Genomic DNA, 15747 nt, shown 5'->3' with positions numbered 1-15747 from the left:
CGGCACACGCAGTCGGCAAGCCTTCCAGGAAGTCCGGCGGATTTTGATGTGGGTGGAAGCCACGGCCTCCACCATCTCTGCAGTTCACATTCCAGGCATGGAAAACTGGGAAGCAGATTATCTCAGTCGCCAGGGCATGGACGCAGGGGAATGGTCCCTTCACCCGGACGTGTTTCAGGAGATCTGTTGCCGCTGGGGGGTGCCGGACGTCGACCTCATGGCGTCCCGGCACAACAACAAGGTACCGACGTTCATGGCACGGTCTCAAGATCCCAGAGCTCTGGCGGCAGACGCCTTAGTTCAGGATTGGTCGCAGTTTCAGCTCCCTTATGTGTTTCCTCCGCTGGCACTGTTGCCCAGAGTGTTACGCAAGATCAGGGCCGACTGCCGCCGCGTCATCCTCGTCGCTCCAGACTGGCCGAGGCGGTCGTGGTACCCGGATCTGTGGCATCTCACGGTCGGCCAACCGTGGGCACTACCAGACCGACCAGACTTGCTATCTCAAGGGCCGTTTTTCCATCTGAATTCTGCGGCCCTCATCCTGACTGTGTGGCCATTGAGTCCTGGATCCTAGCGTCTTCAGGGTTATCTCAAGACGTCATTGCCACTATGAGACAGGCTAGGAAACCAACGTCCGCCAAGATCTACCACAGGACGTGGAAAATTTTCCTGTCGTGGTGCTCTGCTCAGGGTTTTTCTCCCTGGCCTTTTGCCTTGCCCACTTTTCTGTCCTTCCTTCAATCTGGACTGGAAAAGGGTTTGTCGCTCGGCTCCCTTAAGGGACAAGTCTCAGCGCTCTCTGTGTTTTTCCAGAAGCGCCTAGCCAGACTTCCACAGGTACGCACGTTCCTGCAGGGGGTTTGTCACATCGTTCCTCCTTACAAGCGGCCGTTAGAACCCTGGGATCTGAACAGGGTGCTGATGGTTCTTCAGAAACCACCATTCGAGCCAATGAGAGATATTTCTCTCTCACGCCTTTCGCAGAAAGTGGTTTTTCTAGTAGCAGTCACTTCACTTCGGAGAGTGTCTGAGCTAGCAGCGCTGTCATGCAAAGCCCCTTTCCTGGTGTTTCACCAGGACAAGGTGGTTCTGCGTCCGGTTCCGGAATTTCTCCCTAAGGTGGTATCCCCCTTTCATCTCAATCAGGATATCTCCTTACCTTCTTTTTGTCCTCATCCAGTTCACCAATGTGAAAAGGATTTGCACTTGTTAGATCTGGTGAGAGCACTCAGACTCTACATTTCTCGTACGGCGCCCCTGCGCCGCTCGGATGCACTCTTTGTCCTTGTCGCTGGCCAGCGTAAAGGGTCACAGGCTTCCAAATCAACCTTGGCTCGGTGGATCAAGGAGCCAATTCTCGAAGCCTACCGTTCGGCTGGGCTTCCGGTTCCCTCAGGGCTGAAGGCCCATTCTACCAGAGTTGTGGGCGCGTCCTGGGCTTTGAGGCACCAGGCTACGGCTCAGCAGGTGTGTCAGGCGGCTACCTGGTCGAGCCTGCACACTTTCACGAAACACTATCAGGTGCATACCTATGCTTCGGCGGATGCCAGCCTAGGTAGACGAGTCCTTCAGGCGGCGGTTGCCCACCTGTAGGAAGAGGCCGTTTTACGGCTCTCTTACGAGGTATTATTTTACCCACCCAGGGACTGCTTTTGGACGTCCCAATTGTCTGGGTCTCCCAATGGAGCGACAAAGAAGAAGGGAATTTTGTTTACTTACCGTAAATTCCTTTTCTTCTAGCTCCAATTGGGAGACCCAGCGCCCGCCCCTGTTTTTTTGTGTACACATGTTGTTCATGTTGAATGGTTTCAGTTCTCCGATATTCCTTCGGATTGAAGTTACTTTAAACCAGTTTATAATTCTTTTTCCTCCTTCTTGCTTTTGCACCAAAACTGAGGAGCCCGTGGGAGCACGGGGGGTGTATAGGCAGAAGGGGAGGGGCTTTACACTTTTAGTGTAATACTTTGTGCGGCCTCCGGAGGCATAGCCTATACACCAATTGTCTGGGTCTCCCAATTGGAGCTAGAAGAAAAGGAATTTACGGTAAGTAAACAAAATTCCCTTCTTTGTTACTTACCGTAAATTCTTTTTCTTATAGTTCCGACATGGGAGACCCAGCACCCTCCCTGTTGCCTGTTGGCAGTTTTTTGTTCCGTGTGTTTCACCGGCTGTTGTTAGTAGACAGAGTTCTGGTCTTGCCGAGTTTTACTCTATCTCTACTTATGGGTGGATGTCCTCCTTCAGCTTTTGCACTGAACTGGGTAGATTGTCATCCAGGGGGTGTATATAGCCCGGAGGGAGGAACTACACGTTTGAGTGTAGTACTTTGTGTGTCCTCCGGAGGCAGTAGCTATACACCCATGGTTTGGGTCTCCCATGTCGGAACTATAAGAAAAAGAATTTACGGTAAGTAACAAAATTCTCTTTTTTGTGCTAACCACAGGTCGGCACAAGGGCCTCCCTGCTTCTAAGCCGACCTTAACCCGTTGGATTAGGTCGACCATTTCGGACGCCTACCAGAGTACGCAGGCGCCTCCCCCGCCGGGGATCAAAGCACACTCGACCAGAGCTGTCTGTGCCTCTTGGGCCTTTAGGCACCAGGCTACGGCTCAACAGGTCTGTCAGGCTGCCACTTGGGCTAGTCTGCATACCTTCTCGAAGCACTACCAAGTGCATACTCATGCTTCGGCAGATGCGAGCTTGGGTAGACGCATCCTTCAGGCGGCAGTCGCCCATTTGTGAAGTTAGGTTCTGCCTACTTCTTAGTTTTTTTTTCTGTTTATTTCCCACCCAGGGACTGCTTTGAGACATCCCAAGGTCTGGGTCTCCCAAAGGAACGATAAAGAAAAAGAGAATTTTGTTTACTTACCGTAAATTCTTTTTCTTATAGTTCCGTCTTGGGAGACCCAGCACCCTCCCTGTTGCCTGTTGGCAATTTCCTTGTTCCGTGTGTTTTCACGGGGCACAAGATTCTAATAGCAACAGCGCTGCTGCGCTTGCATAACAAACATATACATCCCCAAGGCACCTTTTCCATATACTTCTATGCTTCAGTGCACATCATCCCTCACCCTTCAGTCACCTATTATACAGCAACTTGACTAAGACCCTGGTGGGTCGAAACGTCGTTGGATGTTGCTTGATCACCTGTTTAAAATAAATGATTTTTCACCTTCTTGCAAATTTACATATTGAGTGCAGTGAATCTATTATTATATGTTTTCACCGGCTGTTCTCGTGGACCGAGTCTCCGGTCGTTCCGGCTTTTGCTCTGTTCTACTTGTGGGTGGCTATTCTCCTTCAGCTTTTGCACTAAACTGGATGTGACTGGCTCACCAGGGGGTGTATAAGCTCAGAGGGAGGAGCTACACTTTTAGGTGTAGTACTTTGTGTGTCCTCCGGAGGCAGAAGCTAAACACCCAAGGTCTGGGTCTCCCAAGAAGGAACTAAAAGAATTTACGGTAAGTAAACAAAATTCTCTTTTTTTTATTTTTTCTTCGCCAGGACTGTTTTCGAAATGCTCAATTCACAGGTAAAATCTGTTTTCGGTGAAGACAGATTTTTCCATTGCTGAGATAGATGACAAATGGTGCTCGTAACCTTCTATGTCAAGGGGAGGAGGAGGGAGGAGCTCTGCTTAGCTCCGCCTTTAGCCTCCTCACTCTGTTACATAGAATTTTATCAGTAGCTACAGTCCTCTTTTATCTTTCCCATCCATTGAGATTATTGAGACCGTCCAGGAGGAGAAAGAAGCCGATTTTTCTGATGAGAGATATCACAATGTTTCTTGTTTTCAAGTGAACCATTAGTAGGCGGTAAGGAGTACTTCCTCCAGCCTGGATCCTATGACTTGTATTGTACATTATCTAGACAATATCATGTATTCTCCTCTCCCGTTACAGATGAGGAAGACACAGAACCCGCTACGGACGTTCAAATATGCAAAAGGGAAAAAAAGAACGGTCGCAAAGAAAAGAGCGGAGTCGTGAGTGGTCCCATGTACGCCGGATGTGCTCCAGAGGACTTATTTAATTATTCTACAATGGGACCCCTTGCGCTTTTGCCGTTATCGGATTGCGATGGACTTCAATGAATTGGTGCAGGGGGATTCTGGACAAACAGGATTCCAGTCGTCATTTTGTAAAGAGTCTTTTATGTGAAGTTTATTTAAATAAATCTTCTATCTCTTGTACGGGCCATGTTCTGTTCTGACACTGGTAGGAATGATGTGAGGATACGTCATCGGTGTCCTATGGGTGCTATAAACCATGGGTGCACAACCTGCGCCCCTCCGGACTCGTAACCAATCTGGTCAGTGTCTGATTGATGCTCACATGTAATTTACATCTCCGGGAGAGAAGGAGTGGTGGGCAGCCCCAAAGGGACTGGTACTAATAGTGCACTGTGTGGCCATCCACGGGGCCCCCATATTTTGGCAGAATTGGGGAGTCACAAAAAGACAAGATGTGGAGAAGTTGCCGCCATACCTGAGTGCTGCTATTTTCACTATCACTTATGGGGGAAGGGAAACACTCAGCTATTTCAGCATTTCATATCAAAGGGGTTTCTCGTTAAAATAAGTATAGGGTGAATAGTAACTATTCATGTTGGGATTTTTCGTAACAAATCCCAAAGTACTATTCCAGTATTCGTCACCATTAACAAACAAGTCAATAGGGAAATAGAGCATTTTTCTTGCCATGACGAATGGTATTCAGTAAGCATTATCCGAACACGAATAGTTACTGTGAGCGAAATAATAATATAATAATATTTATTCATTTATATAGCGCTGTTAATTCCACAGCGCTTTACATACATAGGCAACACTGTCCCCATCGGGGCTCACAATCTAAGGTCCCTATCTGTATGTTTTTGAAGTGTGGGAGGAAACCAGAGAACCCGAAGGAAACCCACGCACACACTGGGAGAACATACAAACTCCTTGCAGATGGTGTCCTTGTTGGGATTTGAACCCAGGACCCCAGCTCTGCAAGACTGCAGTGCTAACCACTGAGCCACCGTGCCGCCCTGAAATACACTCCTTCTATGCCATTGAAACTCCAAATTAATAAGATTTGGCTTACAAGCGTTTGGGAAATCAATGCAGCACACACGCTTTGTGGTGTACTGAAGGTTTCTGCTTTATTACATCATGTGACCAGTTTATATAGTATCCCAAACAAAGAAATCACTCCTTTGAACTATGCACCAATAAGAGCAGCAGAGGTGTGTGTAGAAATGTGAAACCTCCCCGCCCATCAGTGTTAGCTGAGACCTATGACATTATTCAGTTATAAGACAAGGTGGTTTCTATAAGAACAAAACGGATTGTATTCTCTGTTATTATTCACCCATCTCTAGTTATCACCTCTCCACAGAATGGGTGATAAATTACTGATCGGTGGTGGTCTGAGGCAATGGCCCCGCATTGATGGTAAAAATAGGACATTTTTATCCCCCCCAACTGGCCACTTTGATCCTCGTTACAAAGTGGAGTGGTGGGTGGGAGGTTAGATTACTGCTCTATTCATACTCTAGGGGGAGCTGCCAGAAAAAGGGGGCACGTCGTCCAGCATTCCCATAGGTAATGAAAGGAGCAGCGGTGAAGCAGGGATATTGCGGCTTCATTCTAACAAGGAAAAAAAAATCCCTGTTTTGCCGATTGGTGCAGGAACCAGCGGCTGGACCCCCACTAATCAATAAGGGATCGCATATCCACTGTATAGGTGATAAGTCGTTTTCATAGGACAACCCCTTTAAGTACAATGGCGAGAGCTGATACATGGATTCCTGCCTGGATTGTGAATGGGGAGAAGTGAACCTTTATCCTGATAGGTGGCAGAAGGTGACACCTAATATCTACGTTTTGTTGTGGCCCTTGAGGTTGTTACTGTGAATCTTAGCCCCCCAAAAAAGTGTGCACCCCTGCTTTTATGTAAACTTTAGCAACCCTTTCAATTCTATCCTATGGCTACTAATGCGTCTGCATGGTTACTGACTATAAACAAAGTGTGTGGTCTGATCCAGCAAAAAAAGCTTTATTTTTCATATTTTGCTTCCTCCTCTTCTGAAATCTCTGACAGTAAAATAGCGACAATGGATTAACAAAGGTCTGCAGGATCTGACTACACAAGGGTGGGCTTGTAGTCTGTAACCATGGATACACATAGGTCTGCATGGACCTACAGTCATATGAAAAAGTTTGGGCACCCCCATTAATGTTAACCTTTTTTCTTTATAACAATTTGGGTTTTTGCAACAGCTATTTCAGTTTCATATATCTAATAACTGATGGACTCAGTAATATTTCTGGATTGAAATGAGGTTTATTGTACTAACAGAAAATCTGCAATCTGCATTTAAACTAAATTTGACAGGTGCATAAGTATGGGCACCTCAACATAAAAGTGACATATAATATTTTGTAGATCCTCCTTTTGGAAAAATAACAGCCTCTAGTCGCTTCCTGTAGCTTTTAATGAGTTCCTGGATGAATGTATTTTTGACCATTCCTGTTTACAAAATAATTCCAGTTCAGTTAAGTTTGATGGTCGCCGAGCATGGACAGCCGCTTCAAATCATCCCACAGATTTTCAATGATATTCAGGTCTGGGGACTGGGATGGCCATTCCAGAACATTGTAATTGTTCCTCTGCATGAATGCCTGAGTAGATTTGGAGCCGTGTTTTGGATCAGTGTCTTGCTGAAATATCCATCCCCTGCGTAACTTCAACTTCGTCACTGATTCTTGCACATTATTGTCAAGAATCTGCTGATACTGAGTTGAATCCATGCGACCCTCAACTTTAACAAGATTCCCGGTGCCGGCATTGGCCACACAGCCCCAAAGCATGATGGAACCTCCACCAAATTTTACTGTGGGTAGAAAGTGCTTTTCTTGGAATGCCGTGGTTTTTTGCCTCCATGCATAACGCCTTTTTGTATGCCCAAACAACTCAATCTTTGTTTCATCAGTCCAGAGGACCCTCTTCCAAAATGCAACTGGCTTGTCCAAATGTGCTTTTGCATACCTCAGGCGACTCTGTTTGTGACGTGCTTGCAGAAACGGCTTCTCTCGCATCACCCTCCCATACAGCTTCTCCTTGTGCAACGTGCGCTGTATTGTTGACCGATGCACATTGACACCATCTGCAGCAAGATGAAGCTGCAGGTCTTTGGAGGTGGTCTGTGGATTGTCCTTGACTGTTCTCACCATTCTTCTTCTCTGCCTTTCTGATATTGTTCTTGACCTGCCACTTCTGGGCTTAACAAGAACTGTACCTGTGTTCTTCCATTTCCTTACTATGTTCCTCACAGTGGAAACTGCAGCTTAAATCTCTGAGACAACTTTTTGTACCTTCCCCTGAACAACTATGTTGAATAATCTTTGTTTTCAGATCATTTGAGAGTTGTTCTGAGGAGCCCATGATGCCACTCTTCATAGGAGATTCAAATATTATTATTATTATTTATAGAGCACCATTGATTCCATGGTGCTGTACATGAGAAGGGGGTTACATACAGAATACATATACAAGTTACAATAGACAGACTAGTACGGAGGGAAGAGGGCCCTGCCCTTGCAGGCTTACATTCTATAGGATAGGAGAACAACTTGCAAGTGGCCACCTTAAATACCTTTTCTCATGATTGGATACACCTGCCTATGAAGTTCAAAGCTCAATGAGGTTACAAAACCAATTTAGTGCTTCATTAAGTCAGTAAAAAGTAGCTAGGAGTGTTCAAATCAAGAAATTTATCAGGGTGCCCATATTTATGCACCTGTCAAATTTAGTTTATAATGCGGATTGCACATTTTCTGTTAGTACAATAAACCTCATTTCAATCCAGAAATATTACTCAGTCCATCAGTTATTAGATATATGAAACTGAAATAGCTGTTGCAAAAACCCAAATTGTTATAAAGAAAAAAAGGTTAACATTAATAAGGGCGCCCAAACTTTTACATATGACTGTATATGCTGGCATGGCAGATTTGATGTGCTGGGAGCTTTCCCAGTAGAGGGGGCACTGCTAAACAATATGGTGTCGCCCTGCTTATCACACGGCTGTAGACCTACAACTGCCAGCCATGTAATAGTGATTATAGCAGAATGTCCAGACGGCTCCCTCCCTCGCTTCTTGGCAGTTGCACTCGCTGATCTGACACACTTTGCCCCCTTTCTAGGGCTGGAGACTTGGTATCTCCTTGGACCATAGTCTTATCTCCTGAATGCCCTATCTTCCAAGATCATCTTCATCCCCTGGCTTCATGTCTTGCTTTCTCACCTTGTACTAACCCGCTGGCAATGAGGCCGATTCCAAGAGATAAGATAATATTCCGCTGTCCTTGCCCTGCCGTGCCAAATGCATTGCTCCTTTCCTGATAAAGTCAGCAGTCAAGGTGTGCTAATCAATCACTAATATATTCTGCTGGCCACCATCCAAGATGTCCTTAAATCCTCACAGCTTTCTTTCAAGGAAAGAGCTGTGCAGTTTATCTTTAAAGATGAGTAAAGGCACGTTCACACATGCTGAAAATAAGGGCATTGTCGAATTAACTTTAACCCCTTTGCCTCAGATTTATGGGGTAGACGGTGTGATATTTGTACAAAGTGCTGTAAAATGTATGGCGCAGTGATGGAGGAGGAGTGGCACCCGCACAGGTTGTATATTTCAATTGCTAATCTTCTAAAATGGCTGGTATCCAACATAATGCCAGTCTTGGACACTTAACCCCCTTAGATGCAATAGCTTAAAATGACTGCATCTAAGCGGTTAGCCAGAGGAAGTGAGCTCCATCTGTCCCCTAAGTTTCCTAACTGACCATGTGTTTTCATGGTAGCCAGAGGTCTAACGTAGGACTCCGTCTGCCATATTTGTACTCCTATTACCCAACAAGCTCGTCAGTTTCACAACTGACAATCCAGGGAGAGCTATTCGTAATCTGAATGGCACTCATTGAGGGTAAAAACATCATTTTCGGATGTTGTGTGTGTAAAAGAAAAAAAAAGGCTCTCCCCCGGAAATGCTCTGTTTATGGCTGACTGTATGTGGGTGAGAGCCGAACTGCCCACTCATTGACTTCCATTATACTCAGGCCTTAAGAGCATCTGACCTGCTCAACTCAAGTAACGAGCACTCAAGCATCGTAGTGTTTACTTATCATCTATAATAACCCCCCCCATAAATGTAATAAAATTACCATAAAAAAGGGGTCTAAGACATGTATGGGCACCAAATATATTTAATACATTGGCACATATGGATGCAACTGGACCTCCAGGCCGGGGTCTACATGTGAGCTTCTATCTGTAACCCTGAAATGTCACAATCGCAGGGCGCGGATGTGTTACCATGGTGTCTGGGGACCTGCCGGATGCCACCATGACTGGTGTCTTGGTAGCCCACAGGCTGGGCTTCACAAGAGATTGTAATTTACCTTATAAACTACAATATGGCCGTGTATAGAACAAATAATTAAAGCATAACCTCTTTGCAGCTAAATTGTATGGTCCCCCTTCATGTTGGTCAGACATATGGGTCCTTGTAGCATTCTAAATTCTATGAAGACAAATGTGTTCCCCTTCCAATTATGTAGTAATGTCTCCCCTCCTTGGCCCCTTTCAGGAATATATGTCCCCCATTCTGGTATATGTCTCCCATCCTGGGCCTCTTCCAGGTGTATATTTCCCTCATCCTGGTCCCGTCCTGGTATATATGTCCCTCCACACTGGGCCCCATCTTGGTATATATGTCTCGCATCCTGGAAAATATGTATCCCTTCCTGTTATACATGGTCCCTATCCTTGTATATGTGTTCTCCATTCTGGATTCATCCTGGTACATATGTGTTGGCGCCCATAAAATTGTTCCAGAAAATAAAGTATTTCTCCCATAAAATTATTGCAATTATACATGTTTTGTCATACACATATTTATTTCCTTTGTGTGTATTGGAACAACACAAGAAAAAAAGGCAAATTGGACATAATTTCACACAAAACCCCCAAAATGGGCTGGACAAAATTTTTGCCATGTTTCCAGAACTGTGGGTAAACAACTTTGCTCATTCAAACTCACCTGTGGGCAATATGAAAATCACACCTGAAAATAGATAAAAGGGGAGAAGTTGACAATCTTTGCACTGTATGTCTGTGTGTGTCAGACTAAGCAGGGAGATGAGGACAGTCTCTGGATTTGAGAAACAAAATTGTTCATGCGCAATTTAAAGGGAATCTGTCACCAGGTTTTTGCCACTTAATCTGAGAGCAGCGTGACGTAGGGGGAGAGATCTTGATTCCAACGGTGTGTCACTTACTAGGCTGCTTAGTGTAGTTTTGATACAATCACTGATTAATCAGCAGTAGATTATGATTACAGGACTACTTGCTGTACTGCCAAACATAAAAAAAACAGAACCGTATTTTTGTTTTCAATTACTCTCTAAAAAGAGTTCACAAGAATTTGAAATTAGACAAGTTATATGTACCCCAAAATGCTGTCATTGACAAATACAAGTCATGCTGGTATGAAAGCTCTCATAAAGCTACATCGACAGAACAATAAAATACTATACTATGACTCCTGCGATGGCGATGTGACAATGTAAAAATAAATCTAATATACAAAGATGAGTGTGTGTGTGTGTGTGTGTGTGTGTGTATGTATGTATGTATGTGTGTACATATGTCCTCTAAAGGAATCTGCACCGTCGCATTTACAATCACAATTTTTCACAGTCGCCTCATTTGACCCAGGGAACGTCATAGACTATGTTTTGAGGGAAAATTTTACCCCGCACTTTACAGTTATTCGCCCACAAAAAAAGCTTACTGTGTGGATGTGTGACGTAATATATTGGCTGTTTTGACAGGTTGGATATTTATCAGGTGGCCTATAGCAACCAATCACAGCTCTGCTTCTATTTTGGTACAGTTAATTAATAGGAGCTCTGATTGGTTGCTATAGGCTCTAAAGGACATTCTTAGTATAAGGCCACCTTCACACGCCCATGTCTCCGGTACGTGTTAGGTCTGTGCCCCCATGTACCGGAGACACGGGCACACGTAGACCCATTAAAATCAATGGGTCTGCGCACACGTGCGTGTTTTGCCATGGAACGTGTATACATGTGGAGCATACGCGTGTCCGTGTGTTCCACACGTAGACATGTCCACGTTTTTTCCGGCATCACGGGTGTCACACGGACCGCACGGATGTAGTGTGGATGCGGTCCTGTGTGACACGCACCGGAGAAAACTCATGTGTCAGAGAAAAAAATTAAATCTTTACTCACCTTCTCCAGCCCTCCTGTCTCTGCCGCTGCTGTCACTTGCTGTCGACCGCCGCTCATTATGCTCATTTAATATTCACTTCACTTCGACGGAAGCAGCAGCAGCGGGGAGTCGGCAGGGCTGTAGACCGAAAATCAGCACCACGGACAGCGACGCCAGGGACAGGTGAGTAGAAATTATCCGTTCTCCGTGTGTTATCACGGATAACACACGGAGAACACACATAGTGCCATAAACACGGAGGGGAAAATACACCTTTCACACGTCCGTGAAAATCACGCACGTGTTTCACGGATGTGTGAAGGGGGCCTAAGACAGCTTGTGTGTCAGATAGTTTGTGGTTAGAGGGAGAGTGGGAGACAGACAGAGAGAGAGACAGAGGGAAAGAAGGAGAGAAAGACAGAGAGACACTTAGTGACTATCTTGGGCAACACCGGGTACTACAGTTAGTAAATAATAAAGAAAAATTACTTTGTCCTAAAAATGGACACGTCCTTAAGGGTTAAAGATGCTGTTAAATTATGTATTTTTTGTGCTTTTTTTCCCCACAAAAGGATTCTACAAAGAGCCTAAAAACTGTAAATAAACATGTAAATAAACAAAATCCTTTCTTAATTGCACAGTCTCTGTTTCTGCTTGAAAAAGAATATGAAAAATTACTGCATCAAATCTGCCTAAAAAAACATAAAAAATGTGGCAAAAACACAATAATTAGAGCAGATGGCTTCTGCGCACACTTGCATAAAAATGCAGAGAACCCCCCCCCCCCTGTGCTTTTTTTACGGAGGGACCACATGATCTTATGTAGTGAAAATTACCGTTGGGTAAGTAAAAAAATTGTTTAAAAGAACAGAGAGTCCTCAGTGGTTGATTCCTTTTAATGGCGATTGCCATTGCCATTGCCAGGTATCAACCACTGAGGACTCTGTTCTTTTAAACAATTTTTTTATCTCTACTGGCTAACACGGTACAAAGATATATTTTACTTGTATCAAAACGTTGGGTAAGTAGACGATCCCCTGCAGTAGTATAGCAGTATGTTTGCAGCACGGTGCACATTTCTTCACTCCCGGACTTCTATCAGACTTACAAACACCAATTCAAATGGAAAAGACTAGGGGTAGATCTGACCACTGACTCCCAGGCGTTGACACTAAGCTCTCCCAGGCTTCTGAACGGCAGATGCACCCAAGCTGTGATATAGCCTTTTATTGTTAAATACACTTTAAATCTTCTGTTTTATTGCATTAATAGGACATATAAAAGTGCCATAAAACCACGAAGCAGCAGGGGCCATATCAGCTCCACGCAGTCTTCTAGCTCAGCAAGACAAAAAGACAAGACATGATATTTTATTTTCGATGTCAGCCTGACCTTATATTCGCATGTGATGGACCTTGACTGCTCTACAGATCATTATTGTTTGCGCTCACATTCTAATAACTGCGTTGTATAAAATCACACCACATTTATGGTCTAATAAGGACGTTATCTTGATGGCCACTGGGTATTTCTTACTGACGTTATCACAGCCTTGTTTCTTAAAGGGATCAGACTCTGTGTGTAATAATGCTGATGTTCAGTTACATAAAGCTCCTACAGTAGGGTGAGGAGTGCGCTCCTGCACAGAAACCTACCCAGGAATGCACCTGTATTACAGAGAGAGTAATTCACAAAAATAGAATTCTGAAACTTGAGGATCAAACTGCAAACTGCATATCATTGGCTCTAAAAATGAATGAAGGAATGAAGATTGCAAACCATGGAGCTATCAAGTTGCTACTTATTTCCACAGGATATTCTGCAGCATGTGAATATCCTTTGTGTCTAAATAGGATTTTGTAAAATGGAAACTACAAATCCACTAGGTCTTAGCTTGCTCTAACTTTATGCCAAGAAGCAGGGATATAAGTGGCTTTAGCTGTCCTAGTGTTTGACTTTGATATGGAAAAATCACTAGGACCAAAAATAGTTTTCTTTACCTACCAAAATATAGCGTTTTAAGAACCCTATAATTATTTGACAAATGTTGATCGAACCCACCAATATCGACGGGTTCGTCCGACGTTCTAGTGTTTATGGGGGTATTGATCAACTGATAGTCAGTAGCAGGACTGGGACATGGTATTTTGGTGTCCTTGTCAGATGAAGCCGATGGTGCCCCCATGTCAACCCTCAGCCACCATGTAAAGGGATGGGTCAGAACCATCATCAATACATGAATACGAAACCAAAATCATCATCAGTACTTTAACATGAATACATCACCAGAACCATCAACAGTACTTAAAAATGGCCCCAAAAGCATCATAAGTAAATTAATAGGTCACTAGAACCAACATCAGTACATGAATACATCCCCAGAACCACCATCAGTAGATAAAAACATCACCAGAACCACAACCAGTACATTAAAGCATCACCAGAATCTCCATCAGTACATGAATATATCACAAGAACCACTATCAGTAAATAAATTAAATTCCAGTATCATCATTAGTACTGAAATACATCACCAGAATCACCATTAGTATATGAATACATCACCAAGCTTAGTACAGAAATCAATTGTGTCAAGTCCGTATACAGTATATTTGTATCTCATGAACGTACAACTCCCAGTATGTCCTTAACAATAGTAAGGAGATGCTGGGAATTGTTGTTTTCAGTCATTATCAGACTGTGGACCATACAGGAACCACAGTACTGATGAGACGTAGTCAGTATTAACAAGTGAACATTTACATCCAGTTACCTTATAGGTGACATTTTCTCTTGGCAGATTCTTTCTTTTCATCTCCATCGTGTCCAGATGCCATGGTGACTTTTCACATCCACAGCCTTCCCTCTTATCCAGTCTTCTGCAGCACATCCCAACACAGTGCCCTTAAAAATAAGGGTGTCATTAAAAGGCCCTGTGCATAAAAAAGTCAGACCATATTATGACCAAAAAAGCCTCCTAAAGTATAAGGCATCCCCACTGTCAGCCTTAATGAGGTACAACTGCCCCACTGTCTGCCATTATCAGCTATAACCACCACACCATCTGCCCCTATGAACCAAGGCCTATACCATGGCTGTCTCCTCTCCACTGTTTTCCCTTACACTCTCTATAGCTCCACACTGTCTCCCTGCCATGCTAACCTCTCCTCATACTGTGCCCCCATTTCATGCTGCCCTTTCCCCATAATCATATTGTGCTCCTTTTCACACTATGTCCTCATCCTGCCCACCTTGTTGTCCTTTTCAAACTGTACCCACTCAACAGTCTTCCTTCTTACACAGTATGATGGTCACCAAGCAGCCCATACAGTATAATAACCACAACACCATGATGTTCATCCCAGTGCTCCATGCAGTTTGGTGTCTCCCATAACCTCCCATTATATAGTATGATGGTCTCCACAGTACCCCATACAGTATTGTGGCTCCCCAGTCACCAATACATTAAAATGGTCCAACTGCACCTTATATACACCATAATGTCCCCCACAGCACCCCAAACAGTGTGAAATCCACCACAGCCCCCCAATATACAGTATAATATCCACAATATACACTAAGATGTCCACCACATTCCCCCATGCAGTATGATCTTTATTTATTTTTTTTTTATGTATGATATCCACACAGCCCCTCATTATATAGTGTGATGGCCTCACAGCACCCCATACAGTATAATGTCCTCCACAGTACCCCACACAGTATGATTTACACTACCCACAGCTAACCTCTCTTGTACTATCCCCATAGCCAGCCTCTCTTGTAATGCCCCTGTAGCCAGCCCCTTATGTTCTCATATATGAGCCCTTTATGTCTCCATATCAGTTCCTCTTGTAATGTCCCCATAAGCAGCCCCCTTATGTCCCCATAGACAGTCCCTCTTGTAATTTTCCTATAGCCAGCCCCTCTTGTAATGTCGCCACAGCCATCCCATTATGTCTCCATAGCCAGTCCCTCTTGTAATGTCCCTACCGCCCCTCTTATGTCACCATAGCCAACACTTTATGTTTACATAGCCAGTTATAGTAGCTTCCATTCTATTAAATGGAAAATAAAATAAAAAAAATTAATAATCTTATACTCATGTCGCGGGCGGAGGAGGGGACGCCGCGCTCTCCACTGCTCGGGTCCGGCTGCCGCTGCGGCTGCTGCGGCCTGCTGCTGCTCGGTGGCTCGAGCGATGGGCCGGATCCCGGGGACTCGAGCGGCGCTCCTCGCCCGTGAGTGAAAGGGGATTGGGATTTGGGATAGTTTATTGTCCGTGACGCCACCCATGGTTGTGGTGATTAAGTGGACACCACCGCTGCTCTGTCTGGGGAGCCCGGGAGTGATGGTATGGAGCAGCCAGTTGTTGATTTGCCCCTCCGTGGGTAGGGGGTTTGGTGGTCCCGGGGCCCAGTGATGGGGTTGGTATGGTGGACAGGCGGGTATGGGGCCTGTGGAG

The 15747-nt window shown here is 44.7% G+C and overlaps 1 protein-coding gene across 2 annotated transcripts in view; it reads left to right on the top strand.

Annotated features, from left to right (window-relative positions):
- The window catches only part of DDX56 (DEAD-box helicase 56), a 135744-nt gene extending 131554 nt beyond the window's left edge, over nucleotides 1-4190 (top strand). For both annotated transcript variants that reach the window (XM_075346262.1, XM_075346263.1), the window contains one exon: nucleotides 3903-4190. In XM_075346262.1, coding sequence (XP_075202377.1) covers nucleotides 3903-3989 — 87 coding nt within the window. In that variant the 3' untranslated portion in view covers nucleotides 3990-4190. The remainder of the gene's footprint in view (nucleotides 1-3902) is intronic.
- Nucleotides 4191-15747: the final 11557 nt, after the last annotated feature.

This window comes from Anomaloglossus baeobatrachus, chromosome 4, assembly GCF_048569485.1.
Source record: "Anomaloglossus baeobatrachus isolate aAnoBae1 chromosome 4, aAnoBae1.hap1, whole genome shotgun sequence".
Classification (NCBI taxonomy): domain Eukaryota; kingdom Metazoa; phylum Chordata; class Amphibia; order Anura; family Aromobatidae; genus Anomaloglossus; species Anomaloglossus baeobatrachus.
This window is presented reverse-complemented; position numbering and strand designations above follow the sequence as displayed.